We start from the raw sequence: 21,027 nt of genomic DNA, 5'->3' as shown, positions 1-21,027 counted from the left end.
CACCATTTGCTGAGTGCTATCTCTATGCCAGGAGCTCTGGTAGGCCTGGGACAACTAAGAAAAATAAGAAGGTTCTCTTGCCTTCAAGGAACTTACAGTTTGGCAGATCAAGGGCACTAAATGTTATCCTGATGACCTAAAAATGTAATTAAGTAGAGCCTCTTTTTTTTCTTAAAGATGTATTTATTCTGCACCGTTGTGGTTCAGCTGGATCCTGTCTACCATTCAGAAGCAAAGTGCAAAATTCCAAGTTACTTTCTTACTTATAAATCTAAGTGGTAAAAGTATTTTATTCTTTTGGAAATTGAAAAACTGACATTTAGTACTCATGCTACCTAAAAGTGGGTCTGTACGTAAGATACTTAGGGTCCTATGTGTAGTGTCCAATCTGTGAAAACCGCTGGCGAGATGGTACAGACGTGCCCTGGCCACACAGCGCTACAGGCAGCATCACATCTGCAGGGTCCCTGCACACCCAGACAAGAGCCAGCACTGAAGCACCAACTGTAACACTTAAGTTAAACTACTTTTTTTAGTGCTAAAGAATTCTCCTAGTTTATGAATATAAAATTGAAATGAAAATGAGTCTGAAGAAGCAGTAATCTACCCTCGCATGGGTTATTTTTAGCTTGGTTTTCATGTTTCTCAGCTGTGCATAATTGAACCTCTGTGGACCGTGGCTCTCCTCTCAGTTGAGGGGAAGGGTATCAAATTATTTCAAAAATCCTTTCTCACACTGAATTTCTGTCAGAGGAAACAATGAAAATATAGCTAAATAAACTCATTAAATATTTTTGCACAAAAGAGAACTTGTAAATATTTAAATGATGATTAGAAAATGGAGTACAATTATATTTTATCTTAAGAAAGATAAATAGAATTTATAAGGCAACATTTTAGTCCGTACATTTTTAGAATAGAAGAAATAAACTACTGAACAATTTGACTATGCACTAACTTATATACCCAGATGAGAGAATTATTTAACTTTCATAAGGCAACTTTTATCTAAGCATAAATTAGAAAAGAACTCCTTTTTGTATGAAAAAAAGTTAAGAAGTGGATGGTTTCTTCTAGGTTTTTCATGATGTATATAGTCTTTGTAAGAATCCATTCTTCTCATCTTACTGTATTTCCTAAACAATGTTAGTGGTAAATTACATGGAAGCCATAAACAAGAGATGCCCATAGCACTAGGAAATGTTCCTCGAGTGGGAGGAGGCTGTTTCCATATTCCACATTTCCCACAGCATTTTGAACTTGTTTTTTTACTTAATAGCTGCTTACCAAAACCATGCATGTTCATTGTACAGAAAAGTTTAGAATCCAAATATGTACAAATACAGTAAAGATATCTAAAACTCCCAACCCAAAGATAGCCTCTGTTAATGATCTGGTCTATACCCCTCCATACTTCATACTTGATAACTGAGGTCTGTGTGTATTTAACTAGGGCCTCATTCATTTATAAATTCTATGTTTGTATCCATTTTTCTATTAGTGTTTTTCTATTTTGCAAACTCCTCCCTGTATAAAAACTTCTTACATGGTAAGGAAAGTAACTTTGTGAATTTAATGTTTACTTTTCAGTTGTATGACATTGTTGTGTGGTAGGTGTCTATGTCCTCAATTTTATCTTTTCCATAATGTTGACTGCTTTAGAGATCTTTGTGTTTCATTTTTCTAACTGGATAAATATTTACTAATATTTTCTTCTGGCATTTTTATGAAATTTAGTTTGTGATTCAAGCTCCTTTTTATTCTGCATATTGACCCATATTGTGTCTCAAGGAAAATAGCTTGCTCAACCTGTCTGTGCTAATGGGGCCTCACTGTTGGGGCACACAAGACAAGGAGGCCTTGCCAGAGACCAGTACCCCTTGGCCCCCGTGGCAGCAGGACTGAACTGATGCTCAACAACCTGCGTGCCACCTCCCTGTGTTAACTGCCATTACCTTTTCCAGTCATCTGTGGCCAGTGCTTGTGGTCAGAACACACAGTCAGCAGAGAGTTAAGGGACAAATTAGCCATACCCTCAGAAGGGCTACAGGCAAGCTGTTTTCCTTGGACAGGGACAGGAACTATAGCATCCACCATCCCCACCAGCCTCTATGTGGACTCGCAGGTCAATGATGCTATTGAAAATGCTGGTGGTGGGGATGAAATTTTCTTGGTTGGCTTGGTCCATCTAGAAAATTTTTTCTGGACTCTGACAAAGAAGGTAAGAAAATACTTTCCTCAGATAAAATCACTTTTTTAAAGATTAACTATCCTTTGCTTCTGTGTTACAGTAACCTAAGATATTGTTCTCTTTTTCTAATAATAAAATTCTCCTAAATGATTAACAGGATTTCTAAATGAGATGGTTCATGTCTTCCTCTCCAGTCCAGTACTCCAAAGGAACATGCCCTTTGCTGAATTAGAATAGGATGACATGTATCTGGGCCCTCTGTGCTTTTCTCCCTATAATGCACCTTTACTTATGCAGAGACCTTTAATCCCCTTTTGCTGACCGCTTAGATGATAGATTGAATTAGGAAAACCACAGCAGGGAATAGAAAAAGTAGAAAACAGATCAGACTTCAAAGTATAAGACCTGCTTTCACCACTGCCTTTCCCCTCACTCACTGTATAACAAATCATTTGGTTTCTTGGAGCATTGACTCCCTGACTTGTTAAGCAGAAGGAAAAGTGAGGCCTTCCCAGCATTTCTTAGGGATCAAGTGAGATAATGAATATGAAAATGTCTTGTAAACTCTGAAGCACTTATGTGGTATTATTATTGTCACCATTTCCATGATTTCCAAAAAGGAGTTAATGTAAATGCCATTGATGCCAGATGAGCAGATGGCTACTCATGTCTCCCTCCCTGCTAGAAATGAGAAAAATACCTGATAATATTTATATGTACATATTTTCCCAAGAGGCTCAGCACCCTTGTGTTTTGTTTGTTTCCACTTGCCAGCCCAGACTCATCGTGCAGCTATAATAACTAAAGTACCAAAAAGTTCAATGATAAGCCCCCATTTAGCCAGCAAGTCAATGATGGAATATAATAGTCCAGGGGATACATTTATTGTGTGCTTTTATAGCATAAATATGTGACCTTCAGTGGCAATTCCATTAACCAACATCCAGAGGAAAAGGAAGAGTAGAGACCACCCAGATGAAATGCCTTTTATTTCCAGTAGTTGTCAATAGACTCACACTGAAATACAGCTCTGGAGAAAGGACTCACTAACTTCTCTAAGGTACATAGGAGTTTGGAGACAGCAAACTCCTCAGGCCCGAATTCCTAAAAGCACACATGATCATCAGAACACCCACAGTGATAGCAGAGTTTGACATGCGAGTGGATTATGTTTGGAAAGTTCATTAGTGAACAGATGATTTAGAATTCAGTACTTATTTTCCCAAGGAAACAGTCTCATAAATGAGGTAAGGTTCCCAGACTAGTGAGAATGGAGTTTTTGGAATGAGGGGGTCTTGCTGTCTGTGCTCAAGGAAAATTGGAAGAGCTATTTCTTCTGCATCCCTGGGCAGAGGGCCAACTCTGAACAGAATTTTGAAATAAGACAGTCATCTGTGATGTCTTCTCTCTGGCTCTGACAGCTCTTTCCCACCAGCGACCAGAGCCACAACAGGCCCTCTTTTGGCTGGCCCTACTACCTGTGAAGCTGGACTACATACTTAACCCACCTTCTCCCTCCCAGGCCCACATGCTCAGCTGACAGGAGATGTTAGGGGAAAGATTATCATCCTAAATGAAGGATGATAACCCTTCCTGCAGATATTGGCACTTTTCAACTACACGCTTCTGTGAGGGAGGTATTTTCCAATAAGGAGACCCCCACAGGTGAGCTGGTTCTGACTGGCGCAATTTGCAGTTAGCTTCTCTCCATTTTTCACACATATTTCCTTTCTACTTTTAAACTAGACATTATTAACCTATGATTCATGAATTCCCTAAAACTGAAAAAAAAAGTTGTATATATTTTTATGTTTTTCTAGTCAAAGTTAAATAGCTTTCATTCAATTCTGAGTGGTCAGTAAGCTTCCCCAACTTTAAGAAGTGCTGGCCCCAAACTGTCAAATTCTTAAAACATCCAAATTTTGTCACACTTGCGTGGCACTGGAGACCCAACTGTGGGGCCTAAGGTTGTTCAGGATTTATTTTTAGGTTTTTGAGGGTACGTGAATATAAACTGGAAAATCCCTATGAAATATGTACTTCCTACTAAATAACTTCCTTGATTTTTTTTCACTGATATTTTCAGGTTAACATTCTTTGCAACTGTTTATTTGTACTTCCCTAGATCTACATAATACAGTTGTGTAGTCATAATTCAGAAGAGAACAAAACTTAAAAAAATATATTAAAAAAAACCTAGGGTACCCACTAATGCAGGCAGCAGCAGCATTAGCAAGCCTGCGCTCCACTTCCACTTAGAGGACCCATCCTTTCTTATGGAGGCCTAGAAGGGACACAGGACCAGAGAAACCAGTGAGACAAAGACTTGCCCCTCATGGTGGGAATTGAGCAGATGACTTAGCCTGCCACGGCATCAGTTTTCTCATCTCTGAAATGGGGAAGGTCATGTCTGCCTCATGGGCATCCATGAAGACTCACTTACCGGGTGCTAGTCTCTGTACCAGGTGCTTTTTCTTTGTTGTCTCAGTATCTCCTTCAGGATATATGTCTCAGATATCCTCCATCATTAATTACCTTTACAGAAAACGACTTCAGTCCACAGTGGAATTCATATGATACCATTTACCTTTTTATTTACCTCTTCTTGCTTCAGTTCCTTTGAGTCAATACACATAAGCATTTCTCTTCTTTTAATTGTTCATTACTACTCTATCCTGCCTGTTTAACACATTCCAATTCCTTAACTTATTATCAAGTAATTTAAGAGAATATTAGAAGTGAAATATGGGAAGGAGAGACTTCTTCCTCATTTTAAGATGTGTGGCTTATATGTGGTCACCTTGCATCATGGTCTGACATTCTGGTCGTTGTCATATTTCTGGCTCTACTTGGGCTGCTTTTCTATAAGTAACTCAGCCGTTCATCACATTTCAGAATACTGATGCTCCTGAAAATCATTAGGTATTATACTAACATGCAAGAATAACCTTCTTTTTGCCTCAACATAAAGTCATGAGAATTGAAAGTAGTTCCAGCTTTATATTTTATTATTATTTTTGGCCCTCAAGTGAACTGATAACATATTACTTTTACTCTGCTTTTATTGTTTGCAAAAGGCCTTTGTTGTTTGTAGGGGGTGTTGCATACAATAACTATTCAAGGCAACAAATCTGAAAAGAGATTGTATCATCTTGAACCTTTTAGTTTTCAAGGGACAGGAAGGCCAACTCAGAATGGCTTAGCAAGGGCCCTGAACAGCTAGCTAAGTGGGTTAGAGCATTGTCCCAATATGCCAGGGTTGAGGGTTTGATCCCAGTGAGGGCACACACAAGAATCAACCACTGAAGGCATAAATAAGTGGAATGACAAATCGATGTTGCTCTCTCTTTCTCTTCCTTTCTCTCCCAAATCAATAAATAAAAATTTTTATACATGGCTTAGCAAAAAATGAAGGTTTTGATTTCATGTGCCTGAAAAGTCCAGGATTCAGGTATGGCTTGATCAGAGGCGCAAAGACTATCATTAAGACTGTTTCTCACCATCTGCCTTTGGTCCTGCCTTTTACTGTGTTGGCTTCATTCTCAGCCTGTATGTGGTAGTTGTTCCTGGCAGCTCCAGGTCCATGGGAAAAGAGAGCAGGCCTCTTTCCAGGCTGTCTGTAGTTCGTACATCTCTTTGCAGCTCGTGAGTTCTGCACTCTGATTGACCAGGACTGGGTCAGGCATGGAGATAAGGCCTCCTGAAAGCATGGACATTGGATGGACAGTGGGTACATAATTCCCTAGAAGAAAATCTGAGTATTTTCAGGATGTGAATTAGTGTCCACTGCCAAGATATTAGTACCATCCCTTTTTTACATAGATGAGGAAACTGATGTTAGAGAAGTGGCTTATCCAGATCTCACAGTGAGGTGGTGGCCAAGAGGGACCTGGAACCAAGAACCCAGGGACAACTCAGGGTCCTGTACTCTTTCTGCACCTCCATCTCTAATCATGACAGCAATGACTCACAGAACACAGTGGAGAGAACCCTGTACAGGGGCCAGGCCTTCTCAGCCCAGTTCTGCCCCTAGCTAACTGTGCTGCCCTAGACACTTAGTCTGTTAGGTCTCATTCTTCACAGTCTGTCAAATAGAGACAATGCCTGTCTGCCGAATATTCAATAAGATTCCGAGGAGATGAGGAGGGGAGAAGGACTTTAATCATGTGAGTTCCCCATGGGTGCAAGGCATTCTTTGCCTTTGTAAAAACCCCACATGGTTTGTACAGGCATCAGGTTTTCTCTTCCAGTAATGTCAAGAAAATGTGTTCAGTGCATTCCAGTTTCCTAAGTGTGCTTCATCCACCTCACTCCATTTAAATTTCCCAAACAATCCTGACCGGTAGATGAGAAACCACCCATCAGGGGGATGAGAAACTGGCTCTAGGACAAGCAGTCAAAGAGTGACAGACCTTGCCTCCTTCCCCCTTGCCTCTGTGCCTCACCTCTCAGTCTCTGAGTGTTCACCTGATTTGAACCACTCTGGGTATAACATTCTCAGCAGATGTGATCACAAGAAATTCAGAAACAGCAATTTTAGAACATGACCTAACTGTATATTCTAATATTCTACTATGAACTACCTCCTTGTAAAATACTTTGGGGGAGTCATTAATTCATTTTATTTGAATAAAACAGAGAAGAAACTCATGTACACGACCATAAGAAAACAGATTCAAGTCTCAGAAGGTAAGGGTGGAGAGTACCACAGTCATTACTACGTTAAGTACTACTGTGAGAAAAATCTTAGCATTAAAGAGCTTTTTCCCCCTTCTCAATTTATTGCCCTCTTATCAGGCAGCATTTTCAGCAGTCCTGGAAACAAGCTTGGTGGGTTAGTTCCTGCCTAACCTTCTACCTGTGACTCTCAGGGCTCTAGGAACACCACACTGGCAGGCAGCATGGTTGGGGTAAGCTGTCATCGTGGTGCACATGCAGGGCTTTTGGAGTGACCAGCAGCCTGATATCATGGCCCCGAGGATTTGCCCCTCTCTCTTGCAACCTAGACTCATGTTGACATCTCAGGGCCTGCAGCCAAGAGCTTCAGAGCAGACAGTGAGATTTTCCCAGAAGGAGCCATGTCTGTCAGATGAGTAGTGGCACTGTCACCCATGCTGTTTGTCCATGTTGAATCACGTCCCTGGGGTGTAGTAATATTATCACCTGCTTCACCAAGTTGTTTTGAAGGTGACATTGGTAAATATATGAAAGAGTGCCTGACACAGAGTCAGAGGTTGACACACAGTAGCTGATCACATCTCTCCAAATATGCCTGTTCCAGAGTCATCACTGACTCACCCTCCATTAACCACCTCCTCCAATCCAGCTACCATCCCATAGCTCTGCTCCTTTTTACTGCAAACCCTTCAAAGGTGTTGTCTAGACCTGTGCTGGCCAACACGGTAGCCTTTCGCCACAGTTGGCTGTGGAGCATTTGAAATGCAGCAAGTCAGAAATGATGTAGTGTAAGTGTAAAATACACACCAGATTTCAAACACTTAGTATAAAAGTATATCTCAATATTTTTTACTGATTACATTTTATGCTAATGACATTTAATATATCAAGTTCAATAATATATGTTATTGAAATTTAATTTTACCAGTTTCCTTTTACGATTTTAATGGGTCTGTATAAAATTTAAAGTTACATGACCATTCATGATACATTTATACTGGATTGTTCTGGTCTCCACTCTGTGCTTTGCTCTTGAAACCATCCCAGGTGAGCTCAGGTTGCAACACTTCACCAAAAACAACTTTTGTAAGTCACGTTCTCCTGATCAGTTTCACTTCTAACCAGTCAACAGCATTTGACATAGTTGTCACTTTCAATGAAGCACTTTCTTCTCTTGCCTCTAGGGATATCCTGTTATCTTGACTTTTCTCTTTCCTCATAGTATCCTTTCCTGAATCATCCTTATTCCCAACTTCTTTTCTCATCCAAATTCCCTAGTGTAGCTCATTTTGACTGATATCTTTAAATACCATCTCTGTGGACTTCCCAGCTTTGTGTCTGCAGGCCAGACCTTTCTCTTCTGCAACCTGTATCTTAACTGCCTGCTCAGGCTCTCCACATGGATATCCAGGAGGACTCTTAAAGTGTACATACCTAAAATGGATTTCTTGGTTCCAACTTCCCCAAGCCTGTGTCTCCCCCTGTACTTCCTGTATTGGTGAAGGGTACTTCCAAATAAAACCATAAAAGTTGGAGTCATCCTTGACTTTTTTCTTCCTCTTATCTCTTATATGTAATCTATCAGTACATTCTTTTGGGTCTCCCTTCAAATTTTATTTCTAATCCAACCAATTCTCCACCCCCCACCTCCTGTAAGACCCATCATCTCTGAGTGGAATATTGCAGTATCCTCATCACTGGTCTCCCTACTTCCACCTTGTCCTTCTACTAAACCCAAGATAATCCTTCTTTTTCTTTTTTATTGAATTTATTGGGGTGACATTGACTAATAAAATTATATAGGTTTCAGGTATACAGTCCTACAATTCATCATCTGTATATTGTATATTTACCACTCTAAGTCAAGCCTCCTTCCATCACCATTTATTTCCCCTTTTACCCTCTTCTACCTCCTCCATACCATACCAGCCCCCCCACCCCCACTTTTGCCTTTGGTAAACACCATCCTGTTGTCCATGTCTATTAGGGCTTTTTTCCTTTTCCTAAATCCCTTCACTTTTTTCACCCAGCACCACAACAGCCCTCCCCTCTGACATCTCTCAGCTTCTTCTCTATGAGTCTGTTTTATTTTGTTTGTTTATTTCATTCATTAGATTCTACCTATGAAAGCAGTCTTATGGTATTTGTCTTTCTCTGACTGGCTTATTTTACTTAGCATAATGTTCTCCAGGCTCATCCATGTTATCACAAAAGGTAAGATTTCCTTCTTTTTTATGGCTGAGTAGTATTCCATTGTAAATGTGTCATAGCTATTTTATCCACTCATCTACTGATAGGCACTGGGGCTGCTTCCAAATCTTAACTATTGTAAATTACACTTCAGTGAACATAGGGGTGCATATATTCTTTCAGATTAATCTTTCAGGTTTCTTCAAATACATTTCCAGAAGTGGTGGCATTACTGGATCATAAGGCAGTTCCATTTTTAATTTTTTGAGATAACTCCATACTGTTCTCCACAGTGGCTGCACCACTCTGCACTCCCACCAGCAGTGCCCTGGAGTTCCCTTTCTTCACACCCTCATCAAGACTTGTTTATTGATTTATTGATGATAGCCATTTTGCTATGTATGAGGTGATACCTCATTGTGGGGAGTTTTTCTTTTATTTTTCCATTACGTTTCTCCCCCTTACACCCCCTCTTTCCTATAATCACCACACTGTTGTCCATGTCCATGAGTCCTTTTTCATTTTTCCTTGATCACTACACTCCCTAACCCCAACCCCAACCCCAACCCAGAGTTGTTAGCCTGCTCGCTATCTATGAATCTGTCTCTGCTTTGCTTGTTAGTTTAGTTCATTCATTAGATTGCACATATAAGTGAAATCATATGTTATTTGTCTTTCTCTAGCTGGCTTATTTCACTTAGCATAATGTTCTCCATGTCCGTCCATGCTGTCACAATGGTAAAATTTTCTTCTTTTTTATGTCCAAGTAGTATTCCATTCTGTAAGCATACCACATAGTTGTTTTATCCACTCATCTACTGATGGAAACTTGGGCTGCTTCCAAATGTTGGATATTATAAATAAAGCTACAATGATCATAAGGGTGCTTGTGTTCTTTCAAATTAATGTTTTAGGTTTCTTCAGATAAATTCCCAGAGGTGGAATTGCTGGGTCATAAGGCACTTCCATTTTTAATTTTTTGAGGTAACTCCATACTGCTTTCCACAATGGCTGCACCAATCTGCAGTTCTACTGGTAGTGCAAAAGAGTTCCCCATTCTTCACATCCTCTCCAGCACTTGTTGTTTGTTGATTTATTACTGATAGCCACTAGCAATTCTGAGCAGTGTGAAGTGATATCTCATTGTGGTTTTAACTTTAATTTCTCTGATGATTAATGACATTGAGCATCTTTTTATATATCTGTTGGACATCTGTATGTCCTCTTTGGAGAAATATCTATTCAGGTCCTTTCCCCATTTTTTAATTAGATTGTTTGGGGTTGTTTCTTTGTTTGTTAGTTCTGGTGTTGAGTCTTCTAAGTTCTTTATAAATTTTGATATTAACTTCTTACCAGATATATCCTCGGTGAAAATGTTCTCCCATTTAGTGGGTTGTCTTTTCATTTTATTGATGGATTGTTTTGCTGTGCAAAAACTTTTTAGTCTGATGTAAAACCATTTGTTTATTTTTTTCTTTTGTTTCCCTTGCCCAAAGTGATATGTCAGAAAAAAATATTTCTACAAGAAATGTCCAAGTTTTTGCTGCCTATGTTTTCTTCTAGTATTTTTATGACTACAAGTCTAACATTTAAGTCTTTAATCCAATTTGAGTTTATTCTTATATATGGTGTAAGAAGGTGGTCTAGCCCTGGCCAACATGGCTCAGTAAGTTGAGCATTGTCCCACAAAACCAAAGGTCGGTGGTTCAGTTCCCAGTCAGTGCACATGCCTTGGTTGTGGGCCTTGTCCCCAGTTGAGGTCCATGCCAGAGGCAATCAGTTGATGTTTCTCTGCCTCTTTTACTCCCTTCCTTCCCTTCTCTCTAAAATAAATAAAGTTAAAATTGTCTCTTTTTTTAAAGATGTTGTTTATTTATTTTTAGAGAAAGTGGAAGGGAGAGAGAAAGAGAGGGAGGGAAATATTAATGTGTATTTGCTCCTCATGCACCCCCTACCAGGGACCTGGCCTGCCACCCAGGCATGTGCCCTGACTGGGCATCGAGCTGGTGACCTTTTGCTTTGCAGTCCGGTGCTCAATCCACTAAGGCACATCAGCCAGGGCTAAAAATTTCTTTTTTAAAAAGAAGGTGGTCTCGTTTCATTTTTTTGCACATATCTATCTAATATTCCCAACACCATTTATTGAATTAACTATATTTACTCCATTGTTGGTCCTTGCCTCCTTTGTCAAATATTAATTGACCATAAAGCTATGGGTCTATTTCTGGGTTCTCTGTTCTGTCCCACCAATCTCTATGTGTGTGTTTTTATGCCATTTCCAAGCTGCTTTGATAACTATGGCCTTGTAGTATTTTTTGATCATCAGGTAGTGTGATTCCACAAACTTTGTCTTTTTTCTCAAGGTTACTGAGGCTAATCTGGATCTCTTGTGGTTCTGTATAAATGTTTGATATATTTGGTCTAGTTCTGTGAAATATGCCATTGGTATCTTGGTAGGAATGGTGTGCAATCTATAGATTGCTTGAGGTTGTATGACATTTTAATAATGTTAATTCTTCCTATCCATGAACACAGTATGTGCTTCCACTTATTTGTATTTTCTTCCATTTTTTTCTTCAGTTTCTTATAATTTTCTGAGCATAAGTCTTTTATCCTCAGTTAGATTTATTCCTAGCTGTTTTTCTTAATATATTTTATTGATTATGCTATTACAGTTGTCCCATTCCCCCCCTTTATTACCCTCTGCCCTGCACACCCCCTCCCACCCACATTCCCCCCCTTCAGTTCATGTCCATGGGTCGTACATATAAGTTCTTTGGCTTCTACATTTCCTATACTATTCTTAACCTCCGCCTGTCTATTTTCTATTTATTATGCTACTTATTCCCTTTACCTTTTCCCCCTCATCACCTCCAACTCCTTTGCTGATAACCCTGTGTGATCTGCATTTCTGTGATTCTGATCCTGTTCTAGTTGTTTGCTTAGTTCGTTTTTGTTTTTGTTTTAGGTTCTGTTGCTAATAACTGTGAGTTTGTTGTCATTTTACTGTTTATATTTTTTATCTTCTTTTTCTTAGGTAAGTCCCCTTAACATTTCATATAATAAGGGCTGAGTGATGATGAACTCCTTTAACTTGACCTTATCTGGGAAGCACTAGATCTGCCCTTCCATTCTAAATGATAGCATTGCTGGATAGAGTATTCTTGGATGTAGGTCCTTGACTTTCATGACTTGGAATACTTCTTTCCAGCCCCTTCTTGCCTCTAAAGTCTCTTTTGAGAAATCAGCTGACAATCTTAACAGGCATTCCTTTGTAGGTAATACTCTCCTTTCCTCTTGCTGCTTTTAAGATTCTCTCCTTATCTTTAATCTTGGCTAATACAATTATGATGTGCCTTGATGTGTTCTTCCTTGGGTCCAACTTCTTTGGGATTCTCTGAGCTTCCTGGACTTCCTTGAAATCTATTTTCTTCACCAAATTGGGGAAGTTCTCCTTCATTATGTTGTCAAATAAGTTTTTAATTTCTTGCTCTTCCTCTTCTCCTTCTGGCCCCTATGTGATTCAGATGTCAGAACATTTAAAGATGTCCTGGAGGTTCCTAAGCTTCTTCTCATTTTTTTGAATTCTTGTTTATTCATTCTGTTCTCTTTGAATATTTATTTCTTCTTTGTGATCCAAATCATTGATTTGAATCCCGGTTTCCTTCCCATTACTCTTGGCTCCCTGTACATTTTCCTTTATTTCATTTTTCATAGCCTTCATTTTTTCATCTATTTTACAACCATACTCAACCATTTCTGTGAGCATCCTGATTACTAGTGTTTTGAACTCTGCATCTGATAGGTTGGTTATCTCGTCATCACTTAGTCATATTTTTTCTGGAGTTTTGATCTGTTCTTTCATTTGGGCCATTTTTCTTTTTGTCTCGGCGTGCCTGTTACATAGTTAGGGACAGAACCTTAGGTTTTCACCAGGGTAGGGCATACCTCATCACTGTGTTATGACGTTGTATGTGGGGAAGGGATCCAAGAGGGAACAGTGCCACTTGCTCGCTCTCAGACAGTTTTCAGTCACTTTTTCTACTACCCGCAATCAAATTGGGCCCTCCTGGTGCTGATTCCTGGGTGGGTGGGTTTGTGTACATTCTAGAACCCTGTGGGTCTCTCCAGTGAACTCTCCTGTGAGGCTAAGAGTTTCTCCCACTGCCAGCTCAACCCCCACAGGTGTTTTCAGTCAGAGGCTTTGAGGCTTTATTTCCTCAGGCTGGAACCCTGGGTTTCTTGCTCCCCAGTTGTTCCTCCTGGTTTATTTGCAAGCGAATGTGGGTCCTCCCAGTCCACAAGCAGCTGCTCCACCCGGTCCTCCAGCCACCCCCTTGCAGCTAGTTCTCTCTGCCTGGCTGCCCGTCTCCACCCCTCCAACCAGTCGGGATGAATGTTTCTTCTTTAACTCCTTGCTTGTGGGACTTCCATACAGTTCAATTTTATGTCAGTTCTGGGTTTTTCTTTGTTTTTAAATTTGTTGTTTTTCTTTTGGTTGTGCAAGGAGGCACAGTGTGTCTACCTATGCCTCCATCTTGGCTGGAAGTCACCTTTATTTTTTTGAAAGTTGTGAGTAGGATTGTTTTCTTAGCCAAGATGATCCATTTAAAATGTTAAATCTCCTTTCTTCTTGGAAACTTCCAGAGAAGAATAAACTTCCTCACAATAAAATATGCCATCCTTAAAAAAAACTATATACGATTTGTTGCCCCAACCACCACCAATGTGCACACAGGTATGTACACATACACACCCCTACCCCTCTTACCCGCTCACTGACCCCTTCCTCTGATTTGCTTTCCTGTACTTCCCTGCTTCCAGGCAGCATCTGTTCTCAGAGCCTCGATACTCATGGTTCTCCCTGCCTGAAATGCTCTTTATATTTTTACATGGCTTGTTCTCCACTCAGGTCTCTAGGTAAAGCTTACCTTGTTTACCACAGCCTTCCCTGACTAATGTCTAAAACAGCACCACTATGACCCCTTAGAGGTTTATATTTCTTAATAACATCACCTAACCTATGCTTGTTTGTTTCTTGTCTTCCCCATTGGGATGGAGTCTTCATGACAGCAAAGACAATTTCTGTGGGTCTGTGTCCTATCCCACAAGGTCCTCAAACAATGCCTAGTACAGCCCTGACCTGTGTGGCACAGTTGCTTGGGTGTCATCCCACAAGCAAAATGTCGCCCATTTGATTCCGAGTCAGGGCAACATACCTGGGTTGCAGGTTTGGTCCCAGGTCGGGGTGCACACAAAAGGCAACCAATTGATGTTTCTGTCTAACATCAGTCTTCTCACTAGCCTTTGGGAATTGCAGCTATGTTAGCCTCTATTCCTCCCTCTCCTCCCTTCTCAAAATAAGTGAATCTCTAAAAAACGTACAAAACCGTACCTGGTCTGTACCAGGTACGGTTTTGTACGGTACCAGTGATTCTGCTGGACTCTGCTCAGTTACCAGTTCCTTGCTCCTTTAGGATAGAAGTTAATTAACTCTGCTGGGTATCAGAATCACCGAGGTGCTTGCCTAAAATGCACATGCCCTGATGACCCACCCCCCAGTGGTGCAAACACAGTAGATTTTGGGAGAGAATCCAGAACATTTTTGAACAAGCCCCCCCACTTGATTTTGATGCCTGAGATAACAACTACACTTTGCAAAAGTTGCCTCGGTGTACCAGCTTACATTTGTTTATGTTTCTCTGCTCTGTTGAGTATTGTTTCATGTGTGCCAGTTCTTGAATTACCTGGGAACCTACATATAGATCTCCTAGCCCCACCCCAGATTTTGTGAATCAGAACTTCCAGGGATGGGGCCTGGGAATGTATACTTTTGAAAACCTCCTTCAGTGCTTCTAATACTGACTCTCTGATAGCCAGTCTTCTCACTAGCCTTTGGGATTCCCAGCTATGTTTTATAGACTCCTTGAAGAGGCAATAAACTCAAGAGCTGGTGCTTTTATGTCTTTCTAGGCCGGCTTCTCTTCCTATCCCACATTAATCCAACAGTGTTCTGTTAAAAAAAAACAAATCCAATAAGTCACTGTGGACTTAATGCCTGGATTTATCCACAACTTCAACTTGCCTTCATAACTTGAATATTAACCAGTATTTTATAACTACATTTTAGTCTACTCATTCTCTGACTAGAGGCAGGAAGGGAGTCTTAGTTGCCCAGCTAATTCTGGTGATGGCTCTCTTTACAGTCCCTTCTGTCCAGAAATTTAAAATGTGTTTCCTATGTCAGACCAAATAGCATTGGGGAATAGCAGTTAGCCATCATCATACTCAGACTCTAACCTACTCGACCTCCCCCTTAGACCTGTACTGGGGCACATGTGCTTTGGCTGTCCTCAACACAGGGTACCCCTGTGGTCTCCAGAGCATCCTCAGAGGTGGGGATAAGGCCTGATGCCTTGTCTGGCAGCCTGTCTGGTTTGCTCAAGCTGCCAAGGAGGGTATCCCTCTAGATGAGATTCCTTCTGGGGCTGGTGACCTTGCCTTATTTCTGTTCTGTTCTATCCTGGAATTATATCTAGACACTTTTTACAAGTGGAAAGTTTTATAACTAAAATCCTCAAAATATTACCAAAAATAAAAATTAATAAATTGGAGGGTGGGGCAGGTGACCAGGAAATTATATTTGCAGAATTTTAGTCCTTGGCAGACTCAGAGCTAGCTTCCAGGTTGTCAAGAATCATTTATGTAGGCCCAAAAAGGTCATCTTGATTAACCTATTTTCTTAACTATCCATGGGCTATTCGCTCTGGACGTTGGATGGCCAACTGGTAGCCTTTTCATTATGTTGAGTTTTTCTGTATCTTTGCAGAAGATATCAGGGCAGAATCTAAAAAGCAGTAGTGTCATCCAGGTATGTCGGAGAGACACTTGAAACCCCCGCACACAATGTCTGCACCTGAGAGTTTTGCCTCTGGATAAGCCATGGATTTGCATTTTGATGCCATATGTGAGAAGCCATTAGTAATCAGGACAACTCCCTTAGGAAATCCCATTCCCGGGTGGAAGCTGCTTCCTCTGGAGAACTTGTTTGGGGGCACCAGAGGCTGTGATTTAGCAACAAAGGGTACTGAATTGACCCTAGAAATATAAGAATGAGAGATTTCTAATGAGATCTGACAGTTCAAGGGCTGAAGAAGGAGTCTAATCTTTTTTTTTCCTGCCCACCCAGTCTCCATACAAATGTAAATATGCCTCCTTCAACAAATTGCCAAATGTGGTTTTAATTTATGAGTAGGAGACCCTGCATTGCCTTTTTTCTCTTTTCTTTTTCTTTTTTTTTTTGAAAATGAAGGCACAGGTTTTGCACTTTTTGAACTGGACATTTCTTCCTGTCACTCCATCACATTTTCTGTTGTCCTTTTTCCTCCAAAGACCTTTTGCCCCATTGTTTGTTGTCAGAGGAATTTGGGATGAGAGTGGATCAGCCTGTGTCTTAAAGAAGTTTTTGAAGTTCCCATAGGAAATACATAGTACTCTTTGAGTTTAAAAATAAATAAATAAGGGTCTTGATTGAATCCAGTATGAGATTAGAAGTGTCACTATCACGGCATCCTACTCTCTGTGGTCTCCACAGCATCCATTGTTATTTATGACCCTGTCTGCCTTCCATTGTGGACTTCTTCCAGCCTTGGGGAATTTACATCATTCCTAATAGCAAAAGGCTTTCTGGTTCCCACAGAGTTGTTCAAAGCCTGACTCATGCTCCTTATGTTAATTGTTCAGCTCTGAAAATACAGCACTTACAGGGTGTGGTTGTGAGGGGGAAATCTACTGTACTTATAGGGCATGTTTAGAAGTGTTTCACACATAAATCTCAACCTCTCTCAATCGTTCTCATTTAACTTTTCAACTGTGACTCTTTTTGGTCAACTAGTAAGTCTTATAAAGGGGGGAAGGGAGAAGCATCAAAATGCAGTATCACCCAATAAAACCTGTAACATTTCCTTCACTAACTCTTAAAACTGACGTAGGTTGTAACTGGATATGGCTTTGGGTAACACTGGTCAGTGTCTGAAACCATAGGCAGGGCAGTGATGGGATGTGGGACACCCAGGCATACTGCTGGTTCTCCCGTGGGGCTATTGTTAGTTCCAATGTAAATCTAAAGCAACTGTTCCTGTGGCTGCAACATTTTACTGTGGAATTTGATGGAGAAAGGTACTTGGTGTCCTGGAAAATGAAAGAGGTTAACACTTTGCCTGGATTATCCATTTGCTAACAAAAAGGAAACAATTCCAAAGAATGAAATGGGTCAACATTGGTGAAGGTTGGGAGATTTTTACATTTTAAAATTATTTCCTAATGATGTCTTCACAAGAACATATAAGGATAGGTAAACACATAATCTATGAATTATATAAAACCATGGTAATACTTGTTTATTTAAGAAAAAAATTCCCAGGTTTAAGTATTAGTATGAAAAGGCTTAACACTTGATGCATTATTGAGTATTGCAAAGGCCATATTCTATATTTTTGTAACGAGAGGAAATGCAGAGAATTGTGAGGATAGCCAGGGCACAGGCCACTGTACCACCAGGTCTCTGCAAGATCAAAGCCCACAAACATGCTGCTGCCTGGCTTCAAGATTCTGGGCTTTGGCACAGTCTGGAACTCAGAGATACCACACGTTGGCCAAGAGTCCCCAGGTGGTTTGGAATCACCATCCTTTCTATCACAGTCTTGTGTATGCTTGTGCTGCACATCAATGTATGAAGTGTGTGGGCTGGGACGTGACAATTTACCAAAAAGTTTTAAATTTAAAAAAATTAAAATGCCTAACAGTAAGCAGTTTCATCTCGTCCTCACAAAAATAAATCTGTTCACTGGGACATTTAGAGTATCACTGTTTTGTCATGTTCAGCTCATAGATTTTTCTGTTTGAACTTTTGTTATCTTTTGGAGTAGACGGAAAGAGCTCTCCGTGGAGTGTCTGATTATTTTGCCGAGTACGCAGAGAGTCCACTTCCTCCCAGTGCAAAGCTCAAGAGAAATGCTCTGAAAGAAATGTAGGTCCAATGTGTTTCCTTTTTCTCATTTTTGACTGCCTATATGTATGGATATATAACAAGAAATCTAGAATTCAACACGAGTACATGGAACTTAATCACAACCCCCCTGGCACTGAGCCTACCTTAAGAGACATACTTGCTCTTCCACCTTCCTCTCTTTCTCTTGCTTTCTGGACAACAGGAGTCAAGCTCTTGCTTCACAGGTGTGTTGCAAGGAGCACTTAATTACAAGCACTTTGAAGATGAAAAGCACCTGTTGGTGGTGTGTTTCATGCAACTTGCAGAATGACTATAGACAGATCTCAGAAAATACATTTCTTTTCTAAGACTCTTGTTCTGACCCTAACATAATTATGATAATCCTCATGCCCCAGATAGCAATAGTAAGAACATGAATCTGTGTATTTCTTTCCAGACCAACCCTTATCCAAAATAAATATTTCAGCTTCATTGTTGTGAGCTTGGTAGTTTAAGAAATTTCTTGCCATTCATAAGCCTGCAAATAAGTATACACCCAAGTAAAAGTCTCTAGTTTCTAAATCTTCCCATGAAGTATTTATCCTGCCCCTCAGAGTAATTTTCAACCAGAGCGAAGTTTACATTAACTGCTATATATGCTGTAGAAAAAGGGTTTGTGTGTGTGCACGCATGTGCACATATGTACACACACACTTGCGTCTGCCGTGTTTCTACTTTCTTTCCTTGCATACTCTGTGGGATTTTTCCCAGAATATTTCAAGTTATATTAACTGAATCCTCTATTTCCAATAGTTAATGAACAAGCCAGATACCAACTAAATGGTGATTATATTTGAATAATACCTTGAAATGTCCTGAGAGAAATTCCAGAAGATTGTTCTTTACTTACAAATACAGATTGTGTGTATCTCTGTGCATGTTCTTGTACACATATATACTGAGACCCATAAATACAGCTTCTGCTTTGGATGTATTTGAACACTTACTTCTGGGGATGAAAATCAATGTATCAAGTTGACCCTTAACATCTGAAATGAATACTTGTCTGTCTTTGTTAAAATATGAACTCCACTAATATACCAGTGATCAGTAAATAAAGTGTTCCCTGGTGTATCCCAGTGACTGCTATTTCTTGAACCAGTCTGCATTTAAATGTACACTCGGGGATTTTTCTAGATCTGCCAGGGAGATAGGGAAAAGGGGACGTAGTGCATGCTTTCTTATTTCAGGTGTAGGAGATGTGGTGAGGGGAATTTGGAGGAAACCATAACATTACAGCTTTACAAAAATTTTTTTTTCCTTTTAGTGTGAAAAGAGCTGAAACAAAAAGCAGCATCATGAGCAAATCACAGAGCAGCAGGGACTCTGTGGGAACATCTAGTGACTCAGTGATTGCAGAGATGGCAGTGAGAAGAGGTGATAGTCCAGCTTCATCCAGTGCCCCACTGGAGGCCATGGGACAAGCAAAGGATTACATAAAGGCAGCTGAGAGCCACTGGGGGCTTCCTGCTCAAAAGCTGGAAAATGTTCATTGGGCCCAGCCAGAAGGCACTAGCAGCCAGCAAAAACCTCATCCTGGGGAGTGGTTAGAGACAGGGCTTCTAAGCGGGAGCCCTGTCTGGAGATGTGAGTCAGCATCACCACGTCCAAAACAAAGTCCACGAGGGGCCAGAACACAACAGAAACGCAGGAACCGTGGCTCTGTGGAAGATTTCGACCACCACAAGAGAGTTTCCTTTGGAAGTGATCAATTAGCCCCAAGAGAAATAATAGTGGAAAGAAGCAAAGCCGTCAGAGTTTTACCAACTTTAGAGCTGTCAGATCCAGGGTTACTTTTGAAATAAGATTTGGCAAAAACCATGTCTAATGGAAAGTTGCATGTTTTTGTATAAAGGACACATGGACAAAACCAAAGGAGGGGAGGATCTAAGGTGGGAAGTGGGGATGGCTGGGATGGGGGTTGGGGGGATGGAGACAACTGTACTTGAACAACAATCAAAAATGTGGATAAAAAAAGAGTTGCATGTTTTGGAAAAATCTCTCCTCCAGACATCTTATGAAAAATAAACCAGGGCTAGCAGAGCAAACCGGCTCAGCCACAAACACTGAAAGCTTAGCTACAATCCATGGCAGCCCAACCAAGGAAAGGAAGAAATATTAAAAAGAGGCCACTAACTTACCAAGGAGGATCGCAAAATTGAGGTTGAGAGATATAGTGGCCAAACCTATGAAAAATGAGAAGGGTGTATAGATGCTGTGATTTCAAAGGAATTAGAATGACTTTTTTATAGAAAAATATGTCTCTGTGTTAGGGTTAGCTTTCAAAGCAATTGCCTTCAGGGGCCCATACAAGGTCTGTCCGGAAAGTATCCATCCATGACCAATAGAGACATTTACTGAAGAAGATACAAGATATAAGAAACATTATACATAGGACAATAGTGCCTCAATCCCCTTCAAAGTAGGCACCTTGGGACCTCACACAGTTCCAGTCACCATCACCTGCCTAGTCATATTTTCCTGAATTCGTGCATGGTCTAAAATCTCTTCCCTCTCAAAGGTGATTTTAGTTTTGGGAAAAGCCAGAAGTCACAGGGTGCCAAATCTGGGCTGTAGGGGGGCTGAGTCACCTGGGTGATTTGATGTTTTGCCAAAAAATTCTGCAGGAGACGTGATGCATGACCAGGCACATTGTCGTGATGAAGCTGCCAATCACCAGTTGCCCATAGCCACAGCTTTCTGAATCATCTGAGTAGTTTCCACAGAGGAAAGTTCAAGCTTAACACAAAGTTTGGTGCAGATCCATTCCTGTACTTGCTCAGTCGTTTTAAATGTGACAGCCATAGTACACATGCTCACTCAGTGACACCCCCACTGACTAGTACAGTGAAGTCGTCATTGTTAATGTATGGGCATTCCAGTCCACTCTCCTTGGCTGTTTGTTACATTGATGTCATAC

The 21,027-nt window shown here is 40.5% G+C and overlaps 1 protein-coding gene across 2 annotated transcripts in view; it reads left to right on the top strand.

Moving 5' to 3' along the window:
• LOC114506943 (SLX4 interacting protein) overlaps positions 1-20,448 on the top strand; it is a 216,348-nt gene extending 195,900 nt beyond the window's left edge. Inside the window, exons 4-5 of one of the 2 annotated variants that reach the window (XM_036009571.1) lie at positions 17,986-18,086; positions 19,375-20,448. In XM_036009571.1, coding sequence (XP_035865464.1) covers positions 17,986-18,086; positions 19,375-19,912 — 639 coding nt within the window. In that variant the 3' untranslated portion in view covers positions 19,913-20,448. The remainder of the gene's footprint in view (positions 1-17,985; positions 18,087-19,374) is intronic. The other variant, XM_028524891.2, reaches the window with a different exon arrangement.
• Positions 20,449-21,027: the final 579 nt, after the last annotated feature.

The sequence above is a fragment of the Phyllostomus discolor genome, chromosome 9 (assembly GCF_004126475.2).
Source record: "Phyllostomus discolor isolate MPI-MPIP mPhyDis1 chromosome 9, mPhyDis1.pri.v3, whole genome shotgun sequence".
Lineage (NCBI taxonomy): Eukaryota > Metazoa > Chordata > Mammalia > Chiroptera > Phyllostomidae > Phyllostomus > Phyllostomus discolor.
Note: the sequence above shows the minus strand (reverse complement) of the source record. Positions and strands in the feature narration are given on the sequence as shown.